The 12,523-nt window shown below is 44.9% G+C and overlaps 2 protein-coding genes across 3 annotated transcripts in view; one reads left to right on the top strand and one right to left on the bottom strand.

Annotated features, from left to right (window-relative positions):
• NDUFAF2 (NADH:ubiquinone oxidoreductase complex assembly factor 2) overlaps positions 1 to 1,426 on the bottom strand; it is a 60,834-nt gene extending 59,408 nt beyond the window's left edge. The window contains 1 exon segment of the mRNA XM_035553581.2: positions 1,213 to 1,426. Coding sequence (XP_035409474.2) covers positions 1,213 to 1,339 — 127 coding nt within the window. The 5' untranslated portion in view covers positions 1,340 to 1,426.
• A 45-nt stretch (positions 1,427 to 1,471) lies between these two features.
• ERCC8 (ERCC excision repair 8, CSA ubiquitin ligase complex subunit) overlaps positions 1,472 to 12,523 on the top strand; it is a 36,433-nt gene continuing 25,381 nt past the window's right edge. Inside the window, exons 1-5 of one of the 2 annotated variants that reach the window (XM_050716222.1) lie at positions 1,473 to 1,629; positions 4,468 to 4,620; positions 5,561 to 5,656; positions 5,798 to 5,899; positions 11,523 to 11,646. In XM_050716222.1, the coding sequence (XP_050572179.1) occupies positions 1,553 to 1,629; positions 4,468 to 4,620; positions 5,561 to 5,656; positions 5,798 to 5,899; positions 11,523 to 11,646 (552 nt within the window). In that variant the 5' untranslated portion in view covers positions 1,473 to 1,552. Of the gene's footprint in view, positions 1,630 to 4,467; positions 4,621 to 5,560; positions 5,657 to 5,797; positions 5,900 to 11,522; positions 11,647 to 12,523 lie in introns of both variants that reach the window. The other variant, XM_035553604.2, reaches the window with a different exon arrangement.

Here is a 12,523-nt window from a genome sequence, read left to right as displayed (position 1 = left end):
TTCTATTAAAGTTTTCTGCAGGAAGGTCAAATAAATAACAGTGAAAAGTTAGCAGCAGTGAGAAAGAAAATAGGGAGAAGAAATCTCTCCCTTTCGGTAGCAGTAAACTCTGTATCTACCCCTCTGATACTCATAGATTCTTTTTTGGCTCTCTTTCCCTTCAGCATAAAGATGAATGCTTTCTGAGTAAGAGAAGTTTTTTGCTTGTGAACATCCACCTGGGATCTATGAAGCCCTCTAAACCTTAATACAAAGCTGTGCAGAATATAGACTGCTTTCCTTAAAGTACTTTTGTATACTCCTCAAAGTCACAATAAGCCCCAGTAGTGAGAAGACAAAAAGCAAGACACAGGAAGCCTGGGATTGTTACGCTGCTGTATTAACCCAGAGGAATCATTGCTGACAAAAGGGCATTCACATCATTTTCCCAAACACTTGTTCAAGAAGACCTGCGTTAAGTCACCGCCAGTTCTTCAAGAAGCTGTACAGCAAAACAAGTCAGGGAACTACTTGGAAGGCACTATTACTCCAGAAGACATTACATGTATCTGAAGGGATGATATGTGCCCTCCCTACCCCCTGCATTTCAGGAAGGGCACTGACTTCAGTGACTGCACAGCCTCAGACCTTCTGCTTCTGCTTCTACTCCTCTGCTTTTACTCTGAAGAATATCACATAGAATGAGTCTCCACAGCCTTGGGGTGTTCTGGTTGAACTGACCATGTAAAATATATGGAGTACAGCAAGCAGATAAATTAGCCTGTGTAGGGAGTGAAAACATAACTGTAAAACATTGTGGCGCGTACACTCACCCACAGAACTTCAGGGGTGACACCTTCAGTTAGTTACACATGGTTGTGCAGCATTAAGCGTTGACAACGATGTGAGGATGTGCTGTAAGCACACCTAGGTTCCCCAAATACAGACAGAAGCAGAGAAAATCGTTTTTCCTCGGAAGTGCAGCGAGGACACACGCAGGAACGCACTTTAAAAGAGTTCAGAAGTAACAAGAAGAGCCCCCTTGCACGCTACCTCCCCGCTGCAGGCTGGCAGCCGCGCTCTAAAACCCCTGGATAACGGGCTCCACTTCCTCCTCGCCCTACAACAGCCGCCCGGACAGACACCCGCTGCGCTCCCCACACGCCCCGCGGGCCCGCTCGGGGGCAGCGGGTAACGGCCCTGCCCTGCCCTGCCCTGCCCTGCCCTGCCTACCTGCGCGGGACTCGTGCTCGGGCACGCGGTAGTACTTGTTGCCGAACTGATCGGTGCCCGCCAGCTCCTTGCCGGGACCGAACATCCGCAGGCGCAGGGCCCGCAGCGCCTGACGTGCCCGGCTCATGGCGGGGCGGCCGCTAACGGCCACCAACGGTCACCAGCCGCCACCACACAGCCCCACCGCCGCCGCTCTCCGCCCCGCCCCGCCCCTAGAGTCGGAGGCGGGCATGCCAGCAACGCCGCTCGCCATTGGCGGAGGCCCGCCCGCCCCCGGACAACCCCGGCCAGCCCGGGACCAAGATGGCGGATCGGCGGCGGGTGTCGCCGCTTGGCAGCCATGTTGGGGTTCCTGTCGGGCCGCCAGGCCGGGCTCGACGACCCATTGCGGCTGCGCCGCGCCGAGGCCACCCGGAGGTAGCGGGGGACGGGGACGGGGACGGGGACGGGGACGGGGACGGGGACGGGGAGCCCGCTGAGAGCCCGCTGAGAGCCCGCTGAGAGCCCGCGGGGCCCTCACGTGTTTTGTGCTCGCCGCTGCCCGTCGGCAGCGCTGGGGCCAGCGGAGGAGCGGTGATGGGACAGAGGGGCTTGTCGGGGCTCCTTGGAATACCGCGATAATGTTTGATCGGGGAATAAGTTTCGCGGCTGTATTTCAAAGATAAATCCGGTGGGGCCAACCTCAGCTCAGTTCCTCACAGCACCCTCACAGCTGGGAGGGTTTGTGCTGCGGATTTACCCATCTATTCCTCTCCACTTGGACTTCTGTGGCTCTATCGCTGTAAAGGAAAATAAACTCTAAATGGTGGAATTGCTGCAATTCACGAAGCTCGTTTCTCTTGTGTATCTTGACAAAACGTGTGCTTTCTCTCCCCTCACGTATCATTCAGCGCTGAGAAGGAAGCACAGCGTGCAGAATTTACGTTAATCAAACAACCATTTACCTAACTTTTTTTTTTTCCTCCCTAAACGTTTTCATTTTGGTTTTGAAAAAAATCTTTTATAGTCTTCAGCAGATGGCATTTATAACTACCTTTTCAAGTTACGTGCTTTAAAACATTTCTTGAAGGGGTTTTATCGCTTCACTAAAATTCAGTCTTGAGCTCAAAAGTTTTTAATTAACTATCTTGTACATGTCAAAATTTTAGCATAATTATGTTGCTTCCCATATTTTAAAAGGGCTTAAAGAACTTAATGCTTTTGAAGCATGTCTATAGGTGTGCTGTCAGGGGTCTGCCTGTAACCTTTTGGGGGACTTCAACTTCCCAGAGTTCAACTTCAACATTTGGGGGACTTCAACTTCCCAGACATATCCTGGAAGCACAACGCAGCCCAGAGAAAGCAGTCTAAGAGGTTTCTGGAGAGCGTGGAAGATAGCTTCCTGACGCAGCTGGTTAGAGAGCCTACCAGGGGAGGTGCCCCGCTAGACCTTCTGTTCACAAACAGTGACGGACTGGTGGGAGATGTAGTGGTCGAGAGCTGTCTTGGGCAGAGTGACCACGAAATGGTTCGGTTCTCTATTCTTGGCGAAGTCAGGAAGGGGACCAGTAAAACCACTCTCTTGGACTTCCGGAGGGCTGACTTTGAGCTGTTCAGGACACTGGTTGGCAGAGTCCCTTGGGAGGTGGTTCTGAAGGGCAGAGGAGTCCAGGAAGGCTGGGCACGCGTCAAGAAGGAAATCTTAATGGCTCAGGAGCGGTCTGTCCCCATGTGCCCAAAGACGAGCTGGCACAGAACTAGACCGGCCTGGCTGAACAGAGAGTTGTGGCTCGAGCTTAGGAGAAAAAGGAGGGTTTATAATCTTTGGAAAAGAGGGTGGGCTACTCAAGAGGACTATAAGGATGTTGCGAGGCTGTGCAGGGACAAAATTAGAAGGGCCAAAGCTCATCTGGAGCTCAATCTGGCTACTGCCGTTAAAGATAACAAAAAAGGTTTTTACAAATACATCAACACAAAAAGGAGGACTAAGGAGAATCTCCATCCTTTACTGGATGTGGGGGGAAACTTAGTTACAAAAGATGAGGAAAAGGCTGAGGTACTCAATGCCTTCTTTGCCTCAGTCTTTAGCGGCAAGACCAGTTGTTCTCTGGATACCCGGTACCCTGAGCTGGTGGAAGGGGATGGGGAGCAGGATGTGGCCCTCACTATCCGCGAGGAAATGGTTGGTGACCTGCTACAGCACTTGGATGTACGCAAGTCAATGGGGCCAGATGGGATCCACCCGAGGGTACTGAGAGAACTGGCAGAGGAGCTGGCCGAGCCGCTTTCCATCATTTATTGGCAGTCCTGGCTCTCAGGGCAGGTCCCAGTCGACTGGCGGCTAGCAAATGTGACGCCCATCTATAAGAAGGGCCGGAGGGTAGACCCGGGGAACTATAGGCCTGTCAGTTTGACCTCAGTGCCAGGGAAACTCATGGAGCAGATTATCTTGAGGGTCATCACACGGCACTTGCAGGGCAAGCAGGCGATCAGGCCCAGTCAGCATGGGTTTATGAAAGGCAGGTCCTGCTTGACGAACCTGATCTCCTTCTATGACCAAGTGACGCGCTTGGTGGATGAGGGGAAGGCTGTGGATGTGATCTACCTTGACTTCAGTAAGGCTTTTGACACCATTCCCCACAACATTCTCCTCAAGAAACTGGCTGCTCGGGGCTTGGACTGGCGTACGCTTTGTTGGGTTAAAAACTGGCTGGATGGCCGGGCCCAAAGAGTTGTGGTGAATGGAGCCAAATCCAGTTGGAGGCCGGTTACTAGTGGAGTCCCCCAGGGCTCAGTGCTGGGGCCAGTACTCTTTAATATCTTCATCGATGACCTGGATGAGGGGATCGAGTGCACCCTCAGTAAGTTTGCAGACGACACCAAGTTAGGTGCGTGTGTCGATCTGCTCGAGGGTAGGAAGGCTCTGCAGGAGGATCTGGATAGGCTGGAGCGATGGGCTGAGGTCAACTGTATGAAGTTCAACAAGGCCAAGTGCCGGGTCCTGCACCTGGGGCGCAACAACCCCAAGCAGCGCTACAGGCTGGGAGATGAGTGGTTGGAAAGCTGCCTGGCCGAGAAGGACCTGGGAGTACTGGTTGATAGTCAGCTGAATATGAGCCAGCAGTGTGCTCAGGTGGCCAAGAAGGCCAACAGCATCCTGGCCTGTATAAGAAGCAGCGTGGCCAGCAGGTCTAGGGAGGTGATTGTCCCCCTGTACTCTGCTCTGGTGAGGCCACACCTCGAGTGCTGTGTTCAGTTTTGGGCCCCTCGCTACAGGAAGGACATGGATGTGCTCGAGAGAGTCCAGAGAAGGGCGACCAAGCTGGTGTGGGGTCTGGAGAACAACTCTTACGAGGAGCGGCTGAGGGAGCTGGGGTTGTTTAGCCTGGAGAAGAGGAGGCTCAGGGGAGAACTCATCGCTCTCTACAGGTATCTTAAACGAGGCTGTAGCGAGGTGGGGGTTGGTCTATTCTCCCACGTGCCTGGTGACAGGACGAGGGGAATGGGCTAAAGTTGTGCCAGGGGAGGTTTAGGTTGGATGTTAGGAAGAACTTCTTTACTGAAAGGGTTGTTAGGCATTGGAATGGGCTGCCCAGGGAAGTGGTTGAGTCACCATCCCTGGAGGTCTTTAAGAGACGTTTAGATGTAGAGCTTAGTGATATGCTTTAGCGGGGGACTTGTTAGTGTTAGGTCAGAGGTTGGACTGGGTGATCTTGGAGGTCTCTTCCAACCTAGACAATCCTGTGATTCTGTGATTTTAAGTTTCTCACAGAAAATATTAGAAAATACTAATCACAGCTCCAAGATGTTTCAGGGAAGCTTCACCATGTGGAGGGCATACTTTTTATTTGGTGCTGCAGAAAACATAACACCCAAAGATTGTGCCATGACAGGAAATACTCTAATTTGTTAAACTAAACAAATCTGTCCACTAGGTGTCCATAGTTCCAAGTAGAAGTGATGGCACATAATGAAGCTTCGAAGTAACTAATATTTGTTGCAGCTGTGACAAATACTTTGTAATGTTTACCCTATGTTGTATTGTTAAACTACATTCCTGTTTTAATGCTTCATATGTTGACCCCAAGTGCGGCTTTGGTATTCCTTTGAGCCTGTTTTACATACATACTTCCATCTTACCTTCCAAACAACACATACTTTTTCTGTCAAATTTTCAAGTCTTATTTCCAGCATTGTATTGTGTCTGCAAGTCTAATTTTGGGGAAAAAAGAAAAAATATGGGAATGGGTTAGATGCATGGAGGAGGGGTGAAAATATGATTTTAGCTGTTTCTAACTACATAGCAACATTTTAAAGATCTGTTGTTCTTATTGTTCATCTCTGTTTTTCTTCTTTTTTTTTTTTTAAGGGTTCTAAGTTTGGAATTAAATAAAGATAGAGATGTGGAAAGAATACATGGGAATGGTATTAACAGCCTTGATATTGAGCCTGTTGAGGGAAGATAGTAAGTATGTACTTTAGTTTGGTAAAAATGTTTTTAAGCACTTTACTGTCTTTTGGTAATACCAAATTATTTTATTTCTGAACTTATATTGATCAAATTGAGATCATACGTGTAACTTGACTGCTTTATTTACCCTTTCAGCATGTTATCAGGTGGTTCCGATGGTGTTATTGTACTTTATGACCTTGAAAACCTGAGCAGAAAACCAAGTTACACATGTAAAGCACTTTGTTCTGTGGGAAGGTATGTACTCAGAAATTCTTGTAAAAGTTCATAGTGATATATGTTGAGATACTAGCACTAAATTCACAGGTTAATGTGCTTTCTTATTTCTAGGCTATAGAAGACATGAAAATAGTGCCAGAAATCTTTGAGGAGTAGATTGTGGCTTATGTTTTTGACATACAGGGGAAAAAAAAGCAAGAAACGTTGTGACAATTTATGTGATTTACTAAGTATTGGGATTGTTGGGTTTTTTTTGTTTGTTTGTTAGTTTTTGGATTCTAACAGCTACTATGCATGTGCAGTGATTCATTGTTGATACTGTTTGATCAGATCTCTGGTAGTTTGAAAGTTAAAACGGAGAGGATTAATTGTGCTCAAATAGAAACTAAAGTAGAGAGGTTTGCGTTGATGTAGACCATGGTCAGAGATAGTACTCCAGTCTCATGTTTTGACAGTAAGAAAAAAAATCCTCTTCCATGTCACAATTCTTCACCCTTGAGATTTCTTACTAGTTTATATTAAAATCTGCTGACTTTATGCAATCAGCTATGAGGCGATCACTTCATGACTGTTGTAGAAATACTTCTTGCATTAAAAAACATATATGTGTCTTGGAATAGTTATGTGTTCAAGGAAAGGAAAAATAACCTTTGCATAACTTGTTCAGCTAATTGGAAAAAAAAATATTTACAGTTGTGGGTTTTAGGTAGAATCACAGAATAGTTTGTATTGGAAGTGACCTTAAAGACCATCCAGTTCCAGCCCCCCTGCCATGGGCAGGGACACCTCCCACCAGACCAGGTTGCCCAAAGCCCCATCCAGCCTGGCCTTGAGCACTTCCAGGGATGGGGCATCCACAGCTTCTCTGGGTAGCCTGTGCCAGTGCCTCACCACATTCACGGTAAAGAATTTCTTCCTTATATCTAATCTAAATCTGCCCTCTTTTTTAGTTTAAAGCCATTATTCTTTGACCCATCACTCCACTCCCTGACCAAGAGTTCCTCCCCACCTTTCCTGTAAGTCCCCTTTAGGTACTGGAAGGCCACTGCAAGGTCTCCCCGGAGCCTTCTCTTCTCCAGGCTGAACAACCCCAACTCCCTCAGCCTGTCTTTGTAGGGGAGGTGCTCCAGCCCTTTGATCATCCTCGGGGGCCTCCTCTGGACTTGTTCTAATACTTCTGTGTCCTTCTTGTGCTGTCCCCAGAGCTGAACACAGTTCTCCAGGTGAGGTGTCATGAGAGCAGAGCAGAGGGGCAGAATCACCTCCCTCGCCCTGCCGGCCATGATTCTTTTAATGCAGCCCAGGATACAGTTGGCTTTCTGGTCTGCAGGTACACATTGCCAGCTTCTGTTGAACTTCTCGTCAACCAGTACCCCCAGGTCCTTCACCTCAGGGCTTCTCTCTATCCATTCTCCACCCAGCCTGTTTTTCTGCTTGGGATTGCGTCTGCCCAGATGCAGGACCTTGCACTTGGCCTTGTTGAACCTCATGAGGTTCACACAAGCCCACCTCTCAGGCCTGCCCAGGTCCCTCTGGATGGCATGCCTTCCCTCCAGCATGTTGACTGCACCACACAGCTTGGTGTCATCAGCAAACTTGGTGAGGGTGCACTTGATCCCACTGTCCATGTCACCAACAAAGATGTTAAACAGTGCCTATCCCAGTACTGACCATTAGTGACCCAACACTGACACCACTCATCACTGATCTCCACCTGGACATTGAGCCATTGACCCCAACTCTTTGATGCGACCATCCAGCCAATTTCTTACCCACTGAGTGGTCCATCCATCAAGTCCATGTCTCTGCCATTTAGAGACAAGGATATCATGGGGAACAGTGTCAAATTTCCCCTCTCTCTGCTCCCAGCTTTACAAGTAGCTATTTTAAGTTCATCAGGTCTAGTAGTAATTAATGCAGAACTTTTTAAGAACATGTTTGAATGAGGACAGATGCATTACTAACAAAAATTGGACATACTATTCTGAAGACTGGGTACTACCATAATGCTTGTATAATCAGTAAAAAACTCAAAACTTTTATTGGTGTAAGACCTTCCCTGCAGACAGTATAAATTTGTCCATTATTGGCTTTGTCCTCTAGCAAAAGCTGTTTTTTCCTTGTGCTTAGATATTAAGGTTTTCCCATAGGCTAGAACTTTATCTGAGGGTAACAACAAGATCTATCCAACTCTGTAAAAAAGTCAGTAGCTACATTTTTCCCTTATTTTTCTCTAGTCTTCAGATTAGTTGAGGTCTGAGAGCTTCATGAATAGATCAGCAAGAGTGGAACATATTTGTAACAGATACAGAGTCCCAGATTGGTATCTTGGACCGTAAGAAAGAAAAAGGACTTGTAGAACTTACATCAAAACAAATGGGTAGGAACAGAACCTACTGCAAGTAAGCTGTATTTGGTAAGTGTTGATGGCTGGGACTTCTTGAACAAAATAAATTAAAATTGTAATTAAGAACAAGTAATGACTATATATCCCTGAATCCCAAAACTGAAATAAATTATGAAACACAGCAAACTGAAGAAATGTGTGCTAATAACACACAGCAAAATAAAATATAAATCTGTGCTAAAATCAAGCCGTTGTTTACTTCTCAGTCTGGTACGTTGAAGCATACCATACTTAAACAATATGTTTATGAGTATAGCAAGTTGGCAGTCTGTTTCTTGAGCAGGTGTTTATTTGGGTAGATTTGTCTTTTATTTCTCGTCACTTGTACAGAAGTTTAAATCATAGTAGCAAATCTAAGTGTATGTAGCACAGTGTTCTCAATGATGGGGTTGTTATTATTTCTTAAAGTAAACATAGCAGGGTTTTTGCCTCAAATTATTTATTCCAAGTATTTGTGTAGCTTCCTGGTATGTCTTAAGTACTTATTGTAGCTAATTAGCTACAGATACAGCTTCAGATATTAGAATACCATTCATGCAGACTTCATGACATCATAAATGAATTTATAATTACCAGTGAGAAATACTTCCCATCTGACTGTCTGGCTCCTATCTTTGAAACATATGATAATTACGTATTGCAAAGGTTTGTCTGTGCTCCAAGTTTGCAGGGCACAAGGCAACTCTGGTATGAAATTTGCTTAAAGAATAAGCTCTCGTAACATGCCCTTTGAAGCTATTTCTTAATAGATCCTGACCTGGGCTAGCTGAGGGTACAGTAGTTTAGGCCATTAGAGGAGATAATTCCAGACAGTGGACTGCAAGATACCCAATGTTTCCTATCTAGAATAAGGGGCTATCATCGGAATAAAAAAGAAATTTTTACATTTTTCCTTGCTCTGCTGGGCATCACAACACTGAGCTTTTATCTGGTTTCGTACAATTGGTGCTGTGATGTAGTAAAAACTGACACTTGAGAGCAACTGAACAGTACCAGCTTCTAGATAATACATAGTTTGTGTAGGTCTTCTCTATTTGAAACCTATCCAAGATTTGTGATAGTGACATTACCATCTGTAGAATTATTTCTGTATTTTTCTTTTGTAGCAAAGATTGGGATATCCTGAGTAATGGGGAAAAATACTGCATTTAGAATGAACTAGAAACTTACAATGCCTCGAGAGATGAAGCCAAGTGGAATGGCACATGGCCATGACTAAGCCTGGCCAGGCAGAGATGATTTCTGCAGAGCTACTCAAGAGGGAATACGGGAGAACCGACTGTTTTGGTGCAGTACTGAACACAGTCCAGGGCTGTACACTTGTATTTGCTGCACCAGCATAATTAGTTCCACGAATTTATTTATTTATTTATTTATTTATTTTCTGCACAGTGAGTTGATATTTTTCTGCATGGTGTGTACAAATGCCTCTGCAGGAGTAAGTTCACACTGAGTCAGGCTTAGTTTCCTGGCACTACGGCTACTGAAGATATTTACCCTGGTCCCCTCTAGAATAGGTGCCCAAAATCAGGGTGGACTAAGCACAAGGTAACAGGCTGTTGTAGGGTTATGGCTTAGAGATAACCAATGAGGAGTTATTAAACTGAGCTCAATAGTTGCTCAATAGTTCTTAGTATTGTCAGTCCTGGCTTCAGGCTGACTCTATTTAAAGACATTCAGATACCTTCTGTGCTTTCTAGCAACCTAAGTAAACAGAAATGTTTATCAGCTTAGGTGTAGTGCCAGATCTATACAGAAGATCTGGATCTGTATTTACACAATGATACCCCGGCAATAGTTGTCACTTTGGAGGCCAGGAGACTTGAAAGAACAATGTACAGATAAGAGTTGGAGTGAAGAAATCCTGTGAGCCCTTCACTAGCTCCAGAAAGAGCCAGTTGGACTGCTTTTGCATGTGTACTGGGTCCAAGTGGGATAGAGTTATTTTTCTTCATAGTAGCTTGCCTGATGCTGTGTTTTAGATTTGTGACCAAAACAGTGTTGATAGCACACCGGTGTCTTTGCTGTCGTTGAACAGGACTTGCACAGCATCCAGGTTTTCACTGTTTTTCACTGCGCTCCCTTGGCGAATAGGTTGGGGCTGGATGAGAGGCTGGGAGGGAATGCAGCCTGCACTCTTGATTTGAGCTGACCAAAAGGGTATTCCATATCGTATAAAGTCACGCGGACTTGGGGCAGGTGTGGGGGGGTAATTTTCCAGGGGCTGCTGTTGCCTAGGGACTGTCTGTTCATCGGCCAGTTTGTGGTGAGCGATGGCTTTTGCGCTACTCATTTTTTGTTCTTAGTTCTTTTTGTTCAGTTATTTCTTTCTTTTGAGTTACTAGACTGTCTCTTATCTCAACCCATGAGTTTTCTCATTTTGCCCTTCCAATTCTCTCTCCCATCCCACTTGGGGAGAGTGAGTGACTGAGCAAGCAGTTCTGGTGGTGCTTAGCTACCAAGGTTAACCCACAACAGTGTGGTGCTTCTGAACCTGGGAGCATGGTATTGGGCCCTGAAGCTGAATCCGTGTGGATGCAGCTCAGATATGAGTGGCCTAGCAGGTATGTGGAACTGCCTGTCCTGTTCAGAGTCCGTCTGGTTGAATCATATCCTGGAGCTGTAAAAAGATTGGCTCTGGTGTCCCTTCTTCCCAGCACTGTTAATGTATTATTAATTAGATTACGTTTTGTTACTATGCATTGTTGAGTTGAAAGTTTCATATCATTCCTCCTTTTATATTTGTGAATGCAAAAAAAATTAACTCTCAGTAACTTAATCTACTGCTGTCTGGTGACTTTAGTATACCTGAATTTCCAATAACTTTTAGCTGTAATTATTAGCTAATAATCATGAATTTTATGAACCATTTATTTGACTGTCTTTTTCAATGGATCTGGTTCTAAGCCAGTGGGATGTAGTAGTGGGATGTTCGTAGTGTTAGGCCCTAACATTAAACATTAGATTTTTAAGCATAAGAATTGAAAAATTTCAAAAGACATTAATGCCTTTTATGCCTTAGACTTAATCTTAGATCTTAATTTAAGGTATGCTATGGATAGCATATTTTGAAAAGGTAAATGATCCCTACATTGCTGAAATAAGGACTCTGTTAAGCAATTTATACTGGCTGATTGAAATTTGAGACACCTAAATAACTAGTTTGTCTTGAAAACTTAGGTATAATTGAATTACCAAGACACTAACCAACTGGAATCTTTTACTTCATTTTAGGAGTCATCCTGATGGACATAGATTCAGTGTGGAGACAGTCCAGTGGTATCCTCATGATACTGGCATGTTTACATCCAGCTCATTTGATAAAACCTTGAAAATTTGGGATACTAATACTTTACAAGTAAGAAAAAATTTCTGCAACTTCAGGCTTCTTTTTATACATGTCACTCATTTCATATCTGCAGTTCACCCAGAGCTCAAGGAGAGGGCATTTAGAAGGATGAAAAACAGCCAATTGTTAGAACTGTGGGTACAGCATCAGGGTAGCATGGTTCTGGCATTCATACATTCATTGGTGTGTAGCTGCCTGTTTCTGAAGACCTGAGTGCTTAAACTGTATGGGAGCATGGAGCCCTTGGGACAGTTCCTTTCTGTTTTTGCTGTGAACAGGAATACAGCTAGTTTATTTATGCTACATAAGTTTGTCCACTGGTCTGAAGGTGTAGCTCATTCTCTGGGATTGCTCTCCCCATCTTCCCCTCTCCTCCTCCTCCCCTCTCCAGTTTATTTGGTTGTGTTGTGAAGCAACAGCAGTGTACCGCAGGGCTAATTATTTTAAGTAACCAAGGTACAAATACTGCTTTTGAAGGACTGATCTTCTTGACATTTAGAAATAAAGAGGACAAAGTGTTTTATATGGAGAGCAATAGTCACATGGGGTTGTAATGAACTTGCTGGGTCATTAAGTCCAAAATTCTGTTGTTGTAAATACTACAGATACTTTTTCTAAAAATTGGTGGAGAATGAGAGAAGCCACTAAGAAAATGCTAACCAATGTAACTGACTTTAATAGATAACAGTTCTTGTAGGCTTTTAGGTGGACTCATTAATCCTAGCACCTAACTGTTGAACAATGAATTCTGTGGAGCAGTTTACTGTGCTTCCAGCATTCATATATTAATGGATTTACACTGGTGCTATTTGAATGTTGTTTCAATGCACAGTGAAAGAATGAAAAATTTAAAAAAGTATAAGTTATGTTCCTAGGATGACAGACT

This window comes from Cygnus atratus, chromosome Z (genome assembly GCF_013377495.2).
Source record: "Cygnus atratus isolate AKBS03 ecotype Queensland, Australia chromosome Z, CAtr_DNAZoo_HiC_assembly, whole genome shotgun sequence".
Taxonomy (NCBI): Eukaryota; Metazoa; Chordata; class Aves; order Anseriformes; family Anatidae; genus Cygnus; species Cygnus atratus.
This window is presented reverse-complemented; position numbering and strand designations above follow the sequence as displayed.